Source organism: Echiichthys vipera (genome assembly GCF_963691815.1).
Source record: "Echiichthys vipera genome assembly, chromosome: 6".
In the NCBI taxonomy this organism is placed as follows: Eukaryota; Metazoa; Chordata; class Actinopteri; order Perciformes; family Trachinidae; genus Echiichthys; species Echiichthys vipera.
The window spans coordinates 32,794,724-32,807,632 of NC_139831.1; the positions used below are offsets into that span (position 1 = coordinate 32,794,724).

At 43.5% G+C, this 12,909-nt stretch overlaps 1 protein-coding gene across 1 annotated transcript in view; it reads left to right on the forward strand.

Annotated features, from left to right (window-relative positions):
• LOC310948422 (alpha-1,3-mannosyl-glycoprotein 4-beta-N-acetylglucosaminyltransferase B) overlaps positions 1-12,909 on the forward strand; it is a 54,454-nt gene that overhangs the window by 16,900 nt on the left and 24,645 nt on the right. The window contains exons 3-9 of the mRNA XM_083915541.1: positions 2,024-2,161; positions 2,544-2,677; positions 4,361-4,407; positions 7,565-7,678; positions 8,914-8,989; positions 9,636-9,750; positions 10,105-10,235. Of these exons, the coding sequence (XP_083771667.1) occupies positions 2,024-2,161; positions 2,544-2,677; positions 4,361-4,407; positions 7,565-7,678; positions 8,914-8,989; positions 9,636-9,750; positions 10,105-10,235 (755 nt within the window). The remainder of the gene's footprint in view (positions 1-2,023; positions 2,162-2,543; positions 2,678-4,360; positions 4,408-7,564; positions 7,679-8,913; positions 8,990-9,635; positions 9,751-10,104; positions 10,236-12,909) is intronic.

The following is a 12,909-nucleotide window of genomic DNA, read 5'->3' on the forward strand; positions in this document are numbered from 1 at the left end:
TTTATTATCTTCTGTTTTAAAGGAGCAACAGAGTCGAGTGTTGTTCTTAGAGAGCCTGCAACATTGTCAACAATTTGATCAATTTCAGAGAAACTAACGTTAGTGCAGGAATCTTGAATATTAGGATAAGGCATTAAAGTAAATGCAGATGGAATCGCTTCCTTAAATTTAGTTATAGCACTATCAGATAAACATCTAGTGTAGACACTTTTACCCAGAGGTGAGTAGTCCTGTAATATGAATTCAAAAGTTATTAAATAATGGTCTGATAAAATAGGATTCTGTGGAAAGACTATTAAGTCATTAATTTCCACATCATAAACCAAAACAAGGTCGAGGGTGTGATTAAAACAGTGAGTAGGTTTATGTACACTCTGACTAAAACCAATCGAATCTAATAGAGGGATAAACGCGATACTGAGACTATTATTATCGCTGTCCACATGAATATTAAAATCACCTACAATGATTACTTTATCAGATTTAAGGACTAAATTTGACAGAAACTCTGAGAATTCAGACAGAAATTCAGAGTACGGACCAGGAGCACGGTACACTATAACAAATATAATTGGCTGCACAGTTTTCCAGGTTGAATGTGAAAGAGAACAAGACTTTCAAATGAATTATAATTTAGTTTAGGTTTAGGGTTTATTAATAGGCCTGAGTCATAAATAGCTGCAACGCCTCCTCCTCGACCACTGCCTCGAGGAAAATGAGTATTAATATGACCGGGAGGAGTGGATTAATTTAGGCTAACATATTCTTCGGGACGCAGCCATGTTTCGGTCAGACAGAGTAAATCAATATGGTTATCTGATATCAGATCGTTTACTAATACAGCTTTAGATGACAGAGATCTGATGTTTAAAAGTCCACATTTTATTTTCTGATATTGTTGCATAGTCGCAGATTTTGCGTTGATTTGTATCAAGTTTTTCTTTATAGCTCCTCTTCTGTTCATTTTTGATCCGTTTAATTTAAATGATCGTGGGGCAGACAGTGTTTGTATACTAAACTGAGCTGGAAAATGCTCCACAGGGAGCGCAGAGAGGTGTTTAAGACTGCCACTCTGCTTCCTAGGCAACTGCGATAAGGGCAGCGCAGAGAAGTGTATTGAACTGCGACTCTGCTTCCTGATCCCAACACTGGGTTGTCATGGTTTTAGACTGCTAATAACTGCGTCCAGGTTCTTAGATATGAGAGCGGCACCCTCCAAAGTAGGATGAATACCATCTCTCCTAATAAGACCAGCTTTTCCCCAGAAAGACTGCCAATTATCTACGAAGCCCACATTATTTACCGGGCACCATCCAGACAGCCAGCGACGGATTGATGACATACGGCTATACATGTCATCGCAAGTCAAGTTGGGCAGGGTACCAGAGAAAATTACGGAGTCCGACATAGTTTTTGCATAAGCACACACCGACTCCACATTAATTTTAGTGACCTCCGATTGACGTAATCGGGTGTCATTACCGCCGACGTGAATAACAATCCTACCATATTTACGTTTATACTTAGCCAGCAGTTGCCATTGTTATTACCAAAACCACTTCCATCATCATGATAATAATTGTAAATATCTAAGATTGACCCAAAGTGTACCAAAGCTAAACATAGCAGTGGAGTAGTAATAACAGATTCTAGCTAGTTTTTAAAAGATGTTGCCATCCTTCTGAGGCCAAGAACTGAGTCCAGAACAAGCAGCAAATGGGGAAGTGCCAAAAACTGCAGTTCCTTAAATGGCCACTTGAGGCTGGCTCCAAAAGGGAGTCACTCCAGACAAAAACCCACGTTAAAATATCCTCCTGTCTCTGGGCGACTTAAATAGGGGACATTGTAGTTCTTTGTCGGTGTCTCGACCCCTTAGCTATGGGGGCACCACTTTCTTTTAAATCTTAAAGAGTTTAATGAGCTTCATAATGTTAAAGGTAAATAGTTTCCAGTATCTTACAAAATGTAGTCCTTTTTGAATGTTGTGTGAGCTGCCTCCCCTCCCCTTCCCTTCTGTGCACAGAAACAATAAGGCAGCAGAGGGACAAGCTAGACCAACAGCCAATCCTCCAGCCCAACATTTACCTCTATATGCCCCACCTCGGACAACATCCAGAGAGCCTCCTGCCCAATGTAGTCCTGGGGCAGGGACGCCGCGGAGGTATAAAGCACTCACACATAAAGACACCCATATAAACACACTACTTTACACCGTATAAAACCATTATGACTCTTTTTGTTTCAGCTTTGTTACAAGGATTCAAGATTTACTTTTAAAGCCAAGTTTATTTTGAAGGTGTAAAAACCTGTAGCTGCCTGTTAGTTTCATCAGCAGAAGGCCAAAGAGCCAGCAGCTTCAACAAGTGTGTGTGTGTGTGTGTGTGTGTGTGTGTGTGTGTGTGTGTGTGTGTGTGTGTGTGTGTGTGTGTGTGTGTGTGTGTGTGTGTGTGTGTGTGTGTGTGTGTGTGTGTGTGTGTGTGTGTGTGTGTGTGTGTGTGTGTGTGTGTGTGTGTGTGTGTGTGTGTGTGTGTGTGTGTCCTCAGTGTCCATGGTGTTTGGCATTCCTACAGTGAAGCGTGAGAAGCAGAGCTACCTGGTCAGCACACTGAGCTCTCTGGTCCACAGCCTGTCGTCTTTGCAGCAGCAAGATCTCCTTGTAATTGTCTTTGTTGCTGAGGTTAGACACACAAACACCCCCCCCCCCCCCATGCCCACACAACATACATTTACATAAAACCACTCCATATAACGCAGACTTTGCTGTCAACTTTGCATATTTTTTTCACATTTGCACTCTGTATCAATCTACCTCATTGCCCATTTGCACCTTGTTTAACATGTACATTATTGGCACATATATATATTGGCACATATATATATATATATATATATTTTTTTTTTTATCCTGTTCATAACCTTTTTTTTTTTTTTTTTTTTTCGTCATTGCAATGTTTGCTCTAAGTGCCTTATCTTTAATTACCCCCTGGGGATAAATAAAGTTTTCTTGAATCTTGAAAAAAGCTGGTATCAGGATTTACTGCTTTTGTATTACTGAGAGAAAACCCCAAGTGCTGTCAGTTAATGTTAGGGGGGGGATTTTGTTGTGATGCCAAAAAAGAAGAAGTACCAGAGTCCTGTATGTCCGATGCTGAAGGAGTATATTTATACTTGATCAAAGAGAACAGAAGAGTCGTCAACACTAAGTAGTGCATGAAGCCAACTCAATTATAAGGCTCAAACAGCAAAAACCAGATTCTTATACTAAAAGGTGGACCAAGACAGCAAAGGGGAGATGTGTTAACATCCAATTGGCTATAATGCATGAACATGAAGATTAGGATTTACACCAGCTAGGAAATGCAAAGTGTTACCCTGTGACAGTAAGCGTTATCGTCTAACCCTGCAGCTGTGTCTGCAACCTGCCAGAGAGTGAGATAGAAGACGCCAAAGAGGGACCTTGGCCTCGGCATGTTCCTCTGAGAGTTAAGGGCATATTAACTGACCACAGTAATCTAAAGAAAGTCCTGTAATTATAGCTCTCCACAATAACACAGACTGATTGGTTCATTAATAACACAAACTGTCTAGGGAAATGAAATCTTCCCTAACAGTTAACACCTTAAAACCTTCCCATAACATAATCTGTAAATTGCATCTCATAAACCGTGCTCAGTGAAAGAAGCCTGGAGTAAGTCAGCACTTCCTCTTATTCAGCTCCGCAACGGGACCTTTGCACTCTCCCTCCCTCACACACTAAAACCCTCATGCTCCTGCTCCTGAACGACAAAGACAGACACAAAGCTGTTCGACAGTTCAGGTAACCGGGTTCATTCTTCCTATTAGAGTTGGCACTGAAGATGTCAAAACTTGGCACTGAGCGCTCCTAACAATCTGTCGGGTCGTGTCATATAAATAAGACATTCAATTTCTATTCAATTCAATTTTGTTTATAGTGCCAAATCATAACAAAAGTTATCTCAGGACACATTCCACACACAAAGGGAGTGGTAAGCACATCTACCCTATAAGACCTGTCCAACTTGTTTCAGTGGGACATCACAAAAACCTGGTGTGTGTGTGTGTGTGTGTGTGTGTGTGTGTGTGTGTGTGTGTGTGTGTGTGTGTGTGTGTGTGTGTGTGTGTGTGTGTGTGTGTGTGTGTGTGTGTGTGTGTGTGTGTGTGTGTGTGTGTGTGTGTGTGTGTCTGTGTCTGTGTCTGTGTCTGTGTCTGTGTATGTGTGTGTCATGTTATAGCTTACAGGCTACATCAACCCAAAATCATTCAAGACTTCCTGTTTGGTATTAAGTAACCGCATCAGAAATCCCCTGTCTTTCTCCTTTTTCTCTCCCTGTCATTTCAGACAGACTCCGACTATGTGGGCAGCGTAGCAGAGACCATCATGAAGAAGTGAGTGAATCTAGATTTACTCCCATGGGGCACTTTCACTATTATATCATGTTGTTGTTTGCCAGGGGTTATATGTATCCTGTTAGCTGTGGTTTCTCACAGCAGACAGCTTTTTCTGTCTGTGCTTTTACATTTTTGTAAATGGAAGAGGTCTGTTGAGGTAAAAAATGGTTCCATTAGGTCTGGTTAAAAGCAGCGACTCTACTGTATGTAAGCATAAGCCAGTCTTTATCAGCCTGTGTCGGGTTTGCTGGTTTCGTCACCGTTATCTGTGACACAGCATGGATTTTGCAATGGCGTCAGTACTGTGAGCACACACACCTTTCGGTTTTAGCATGCACGGAGAGCTTATGCCACATCTGTACTAGCTGCTGTGTACAGCGTGCTAGTGCATGCACAGCATTGTGTTAAGAACATAGTCTAACTTATTAGACTTCATCTGAAGGGACAGGTACAAGAGAGGCAAGGGGAGATTGTCCACTAGTTATAAATTGAAATATACTTTGGCTGCTGTTAATATGACTTGGCAGCCTGCCAAAGTAAGGTTTCTGTGTGGGATAGTCTGGGTTTTATTGCTTAGATTCAGGTTGCACAGAACTACAGGTAACTCACGCTCACTAACTCTGAGTATGTAGGACCAGTCCCAGCCTGGTTCTGGTCCAGTCCCAGCCCGGTTCTGGTCGAGTCCCAGCCTGGTTCTGGTCCAGTCCTAGCCTGGTCTGATGCTTACATGAACTGATGAAGCCTCTTGGATGAGAGATGAAACGTCTTCCTAGACAAAAAACCAAGTCTAGTTGCTTTTGACTGAAATTGCTTTGGGGATAACGATGACCTGGACAAATGAGAACATTCACAGGCTTCCTGAGCATGTATCACATTACATATACTGATTAACTCAAACACATGTGGGCCTTTAACTCATTTTATTCCTATTTGGAGCCATTAAACAAATACATTTTTTTTCTGAAGATATGTTCCTTAAATTGTCAATACAGTGAAAAAGAAGTAGAATCATGTTTTGAGTGGAGTATCCCTTTTTGTTTTGTAATACAAATGAGGTCATATGGCCCACCCCTAATTCACCTCGTTTCCCTGCTCATCCTGCACTGGCTGTTTGTTCTTTGAAGTCAGATGGAGGACATTTTCTTACAGCGCTGGGATAAAGCCTGACATCCATGTCACGTTCTGGGGGTCAGGCCCATTCCTCTGTCTACCCTATTGTTGTAACAATAGGATAGAGGAATGTGAGCTTGCCTGTGAGGGGAAAGGGAAGCGACATAAAACTAGGTGTTTTTGGTAAAAGTAAAATTATTTATTAACAGAGAGTTTAAAGTGATTTAACAAAACTAGGTGCAACAAACTACGAAGGAAAAAGGGCCTGTCAGTGCTGCTTAGAACAAAGAAACAAATACAACTGAAAGATGACTCGAGTTCACTGAACTCCCTAAACAAAAACAAAAACAAACCTACTGTGTCTATACCTCTGCTGTACTAGCATGTTTTTAAATAACCAAGGCACTTCAACAAAAACCTTTATTTAGTGGAAAAAAACAGTGATCAAGTGATTAGATATTACTTTGTTACCAAGGATTTTCCAGAGATTCTCTATGGGGTTGAGATCTGGACTCTGGCCATTTCATTGTTTCAGTATTCTTAGCTTCAAGGAACTGTTTCACCTGTTTTACATTGTGACAGGGGGCATTGCAATTGTCTCCCAATCAGCTGCAGTTTTCATACAAGACAATGTCCCCTTTCTCTCTCTGGAAAATCCTCAGCGACAGAGTATTATCTAAGAAACCCACTCCAGTTAGTGAACTGTGGCAGAGACTTAGTCAGAATGGACCAAGATCAAACCATAGCAGGATGAGAAACTAGTGATGTCCTGTGGGTGCAGATGTGCTGAAGTCATTCAAAGTTGTGGCCTCTACACTTCCTGTTCATTTTTGAATCCTAGAGAAGAAAAACATTGTTGAAATCTTCTCTTCTGACACAATTAGCACTTCTCTAATTTAGATCTCTGTTTTTTTCACTAAATAGAGGTTTTTGTTGAAGTGCCTTGGTTATTTAAAGACCTTCCTGGTACAGCAGTGACATCCAGCTGTTCAGTCTGACGTAACACCCTTTAAAAATACGATTTCCGATTCCAAACACTATAAAAAATAAAATTTTGAAAGGGTGTTACGTCATGTCTTAACATCAGTAAAGCCCCAGCTGATATTCTATCAAATTCTGAACAATAAAAAATAACAGTTTTTCAGAATAAATCAAGAATTAATACTTTTGATCTCCACTTTATATACGTATAGTATATACCACATATATATATATATATATATATATACGGTATATATGCGCTCAAAAAGCAAGTTTCAGGGGCCATCCACACCAAGGCGCGTTTTGCTATAACCGCAAAAAGTTTTGTATCACTTTGGCTGGTCATCCAGACAGATGCAGCGTTTTGGGAGCCTGAGAACATTATTTTCTGAAACTAGGTCCCAGAGTGGCTTAGTCTCAGAGCGCTGCCCTTGTGTTGTCGTCTGGACAGCTAAACCGCATATTTTGTGCCACACCTACTGAGTGCCAGGGCAGTACTGCTGCGTAGCAGAGAGAGGTGGAGAGATGGAGCTCAGCCGCCGTAGAGTTAGGTTATCTGACCCATGCATGTAAATGAATTAGGCGGACCATATATTTCTCCCTTTTCCCTGATGGTCTGAATAAGGCGCTTAATCGGTCGCTAGTGGCATTTTATAAATAAAGTTGACAAGAAGGTCGCAAAAAGTAGCGAGACCGTGGCGCCTGTGAGTGCTTTGGGACCCAGAAGGGGCACTGAAAGTGTTTGATGGATTATAGTTGAGTACATCATGACATGTTGACATATAATTTATGCAGTACACTAGATACTGCATGTTCTCACAAATTAAAAATCAAATAACTAAGTGGGTCTTTTCATTGGATTTGAGAATTAACATTAGAGTAGTGATCACAAGTGTAATGACAAATTGAAATTGAAAAATTCTATTTTGAAGGTTTTTTAAGTTTTTCTGTTTTATGGTGTCATTAGATTTCAAAGAAATTCATTACTTTTTTTCAGCAGGATTCATATGATTTCAATGCTGGATTGTTGTGTTCCGTCAATGAACCAGTGGTGTCTTTATAGTTTTCCCAAGGAGGTGCAGTCTGGGCTGTTGGAGGTCCTCTCTCCTTCTCAGTATTACTACCCCAACTTCACCACCCTCAGAGAGACCTTTGGAGACTCCAAGGAAAGAGTCAAGTACGTTTAACATTTATGTTGCTATGCATTTCAAATCCAACAATTAGTGCTTGTGGTTATTTGATAGTTCTAGCTTTATTCCCATTTATGTATACTTTCTGTTAATGTATCCGTATATTGGTTGCTGTTGCAATGGGCTCATTTACATTTAATCTAATTTCTTCACTAGAGAAGGCAGAGGACATAAGTTTACAGGGTATTTAAGCAATAGCTTACAATAGACAGTGGTATGTGGGATTATATCACAGCTGTTCTGCCCACCAGTATGGCGATATTATAGTGATGGATAGATTCCAATTTAAACCTTTTCTACTATTTAAAAAAAACATCCATAAAGCATTGTTCTTACAAAGAAATAGGCCCTCCGGCTGGCAGTTGCTATGGAACGTACTAACTTTGTCAGGTATGAGTTGATGCGGGAGCATACCTATGTTCCCCGGGTCCGATGTTCCTCGCTTTGTATGTGACCCAGGAACATCAGACCCTTATTTAAGAAAAGGGTCCGATGTTCCCCACTTGGCTGTCCTTTGGGGTCCTTTGTTCCCCGGTCTGTCATTTTTTTCCACAATCTGTGCCGAATTCCCAGGAAAATAGGCCTATGTAGACCCCAACACTACCCCCTAACCCTGACCATATCCCCTAAAATGCTGAATTTAATCAGCGAAGGCAGAGGTTTATGCGACCAGGAAACATAGGACCCTTTTGGGGAACATAGGGATGACCCCATTGGCGCTGTTGGTGGTGTCCATGGTAGTGAACTGGATACTAAACTGCTTTGCTAGCTCAATCTTGTTGTAGCTAAGATACTAGTCAACTAATCATTGTTCCAAGGACAGATTTAAGCAACAGAGATGGTTTCTACTTCCTGTTGAGTCAGCCAGTCAACTTAAGCTCATGTTAGCTTGTAGAGATTGTTTCTACTTTGCTAGCTCAGTCATGTTGTCACTAAAATATCTACTGAAAAAATCCTGAACATGTAGGATTACCTTATACAGAGATGAAAGGGTGATAGATGATAGAATTGCGTCAAGGCATTGGAAATCATAGCCATGATATACAGGAATTATATCACAGCTAACAACCAATCAGATTGCTTGATTCGAGCAGTTCTTTTTATAAACTGTAAGTAGATAAGACCATGAGCACTAGAGGGTTAATTAAAATTTGATTATGAGTCAGCTGTGTTGGTTCATTAAAGACTGAATAGTTTGTGTGTGCACCTTTTCTGTGCTTAGATGGAGAACAAAGCAGAATCTGGACTACAGCTTCCTCATGCTCTATGCCCAGGACAGAGGAACATATTATGTTCAGGTAGGACAGACACGATAGATGGGTTTCCCATATGGCATATCCGGAAAGATTTGAAAAATAAAAATGTCTGCTTAGATGAGTGTTTCCCGATGCTCAACCACCACAAACACACACGGTGATGGGAAAATAACATATTTGATGGATTTAAAACTGAACCAATGTTGTAGATCCCCAACCTTCCTGCATTTTACATCTTGAGCAACAACAGTCTGAAACAGATTAACAGAGGAGATGTAAGGAGGAAGAGAGATGTAGGAGATGTAGATGTCTGTCATTGAGAGCATCCCAACCCCATGCATAACTGTTTGGTATGCTAGCTACTAGGACCTGCACAGAGTGGTGAAGGCAGCCCAGCATATCATCGGGCTGGAGCTCCCTAACCTTGACACAATATATGCCAGCAGACTGAGTAAGAAAGCCAGCAACATACTCAGGGATCACACACACCCTGGAAACACTCTGTTCCAGCCACTGCCATCCGGTAAACGGTTCAGGACACTTAGATCCAACACCAGCAGGATGAGGAACTGTTTTTACCCTGTGGCCTCTTGAAACAGTTGATATATTTTCTGTAATGGTGTAGTCGCTCGCTTAAACATACTGTGGCTACTTTTCAAAAAGAGTTTTTGTGTTGTGTGTTTTGTAGTTAGAGGATGATGTTGTTGCCAAGGCAAACTACTTCAATGACATGAAGACCTACGCAACCCAAGAAGACTCCAAGCAATGGCTCTACCTGGAGTTCTCCCAGCTTGGATTTATAGGTGTGTGTGTGTGTGTGTGTGTGTGTGTGTGTGTGTGTGTGTGTGTGTGTGTGTGTGTGTGTGTGTGTGTGTGTGTGTGTGTGTGTGTGTGTGTGTGTGTGTGTGTGTGTGTGTGTGTGTGTGTGTGTGTGTGTGTGTGTGTGTGTGTGTATTAAATTAGTCAGTCTGCATAATGAGCCTTGGTAACATGTGTAGTAAACACTGACAATAAAGTGTGTGTGTGTGTGTGTGTATTAAATTAGTCAGTCTGCATAATGAGCCTTGGTAACATGTTAAGTAAACACTGACAATAAAATCTGTGTATGTGTGTGTGTGTGTGTGTGTGTGTGTGTGTGCGCGTGCGTGCGCCTCCAGGCAAGATGTTTCGAGCACGTGACCTCCCGATGATTGCAGAGTTCTTCCTGATGTTCCACAGAGACAAACCCATTGACTGGCTGTTGGATCACATTCTGTGGGTGAAAGTTTGTAACCCGGAGAAAAACGCAGTAAGTCAGCTGAGTTGAAACACTAATAGGATTAACCCTAACTCTAATAACAAAGCATGAATAATGCTTTTGTTTTGGATGGTGAAGTAAGTAGCAGGCGATGGGTGTGTGTTCTACTCTCAGCAGCACTACACATTACACAGGTGCTACTCTGACATTTCATAAAGATTCAAAAGAACCTTAGCTTTATCTTTCTATCTAATTGAGAGAACAAGCACAGGGAAGATCAAATAAAAACAGATCAGTAGGAACAATAATTTATACTACATATCCTACAGTGCATCCTTCTTAGAGCCTACTCACACTGTCCTTTTGGCCGCGGCCAAAACCGTTTTTTCAGCTAAAGCCTAGTACCTTTAAGCAGTGTGAGTGGACCCGCTCCGCGCTCAACTGCGGCCAGCGGACCGTCCACGGCCCGCTTGAAAGAGGTGGGCTTTAGCTGAGCCGTTTGCACATGTACGAGCACGAGCGTGCGCACGTGTACGAGCACGAGCACGAGCCCTACGGCAGTAGCGTTATGTCCGCCTGTTTGGACATGTAAATAGAAGGACGGACCATGCGCGGACATTTAACAACAACAACAATGGCGGTGAAAGGTTCACGTTGGTGTGGTGCGGAGGTGGAGTGTTTACTGCAGATTTGGTCGGATGAAAATATTCAAAAACAGTCGACAAGACACGCAAAAACTCCGAGGTCTATGGAAAGATTGTAAACAAAGCCACACAAACGCGATCAATGCGTGTGACGTGTTACTGCGTGATGGCGTATGGACAGCAAGAAGCATTGGCCGGCCCTGGCAGTGTGAGTACAAACAGGGCTGGGGCGCGGGGGGGGGAGGGAGGGGGGACAAGTACCCTAAAGTCCGGGTCTTGGTCCGGGAGGACAGTGTGAGTACGCTCTTAAAGGGATATTGGAGTTTTTTGAAGTGTGGTAGTATGAGGTACTTCTCCACAGTCAGTGTGTTACCTACAGTAAATGACTGTGAGCATGCTGCAATTCCAGTTTAGGGCACGCTTGCTCTTGGCCCTGATGATCCGTGCTTAAGGGTACTTGCCCCCCCCCCCCCGCGGGCCAGGCCCGTTTGTACTCACACTGCCTGGGCCTCAGCGGAATGCTTCTTGCTTTAAGGGCGCACTCACACTGTCCTTCCGTGTCCCAAACAGGTTCCACGGGTAAAGCCTAGTTCGTTTTACCAGTGTGAGTCCAACCGCACTGCGCCTAGCTGCGGCCAGCTTGCTGGCCACGGACCGTTTGGTAGAGGTGGGCTTTTGTTATCGCGTTTACACATGTACAAGCACGAGCGTGCGCATGTGTATGAGCACGAGCATGAGCCCCCTGATTGAGTCCATATTACAGAGAGGGGGTGAGAGACTCTCCTAGGGATGCATTGTATAGTTTAAGGACCATAGGCAGGGAAGATTTCCTGTGGCGCTCTGTGGTGCATCTGGGTGCGAGGAGTCTTCTGCTGAAGGTGCTCCTCTGCTGGGCCAGTGTGTCGTAGAGAGGGTGGGAGACATTGTCCAGGATAGACTGGAGCCTGGACAGCATCCTCCTCTCGTCATAGTCGTCAGGGTGTCCAGCTCCTCCCCCACGACATCACCGGCCCTCCTGATCAGTTTGTTCAGTCTGTTGGTGTCTGCGACCTTCAGCCCACTGCCCCAGCATGTGAAAGCAAAGAAAATCGCACTGGCCACAACAGACTCATAAAACATCCTCAGCATTGTCCGGCAGATGTTAAAGGACCTCAGCCTCCTCAGGAAGAAGAGTCCACTTTGGCCCTTTTTGTAGACAGCCTCTGCGTTTCTAGTCCAGTTCAACTTATTATTGAAGTACACCCCCAGGTACTTATACTCCTCTACAGTGTCCACAGGGACCCCTGGGTGGAGACAGGGGTCACAGGTGTTTTCACCCTCCTCAGATCCACTACAAGCTCCTTTGTTTTAGTCACGTTGAGCTGCAGATGATTCAGCTCAGTCCAAGTGACAAAGTTGCCCACAACAGTCCTGTATTCACTTTCATCCCCCTTTCCAATGTAGCTAACTATTGCTGAGTCATCAGAAAAGTTCTGAAGGTGGCAGACTAGTTGAAGTCTGAGATGAAGAGGGTGAAGAGAAAGGGAGAGAGGACAGTCCCCTGTGGGGCCCCAGTGTTGCTGACCACCCTGTCAGACATACAGTTCTGTAGGCGTACATACTGGGGTCTGCCCATCAGGTAATCCACAATCCAGGACACGGTGGGGGCCTCCACCTGCATCGCAGCCATCTTCTCACCAAGTAGACCGGGCGGATGGTGTTGAATGCACTGGAGAAGTCAAAGAAGGGCCTGCAGCTTTGCCAGAGTGGAGTGTTGTCAACTGTCTTCTCAGCAGGTCAGGCGTGAAGGACACTGTAGAGGTGTCCGTTTCGGGAGGGCTGAGGTCGTCAGGTTGTGGAGGACATGATGTAGAGCAGGGGGGACGGGTGGAATAGGTGAGGTGGTGAGGGGCAATCAAGAGGTCTGTAAGGAGGAGTAAGGGGAGGTAAAGTGGCAGTCGTTGAAGGGCAGCCAGCTGCGGAGTCATGTGGGGGATTGGCCGCAGTATCAAACCTATTGAAAAATAGGTTCAGTTTATTGGCCTGGTCCACACGGTCCTCCAACCCTGTGCTACCAGTCTACAGGAACCAGGTGATGGTTC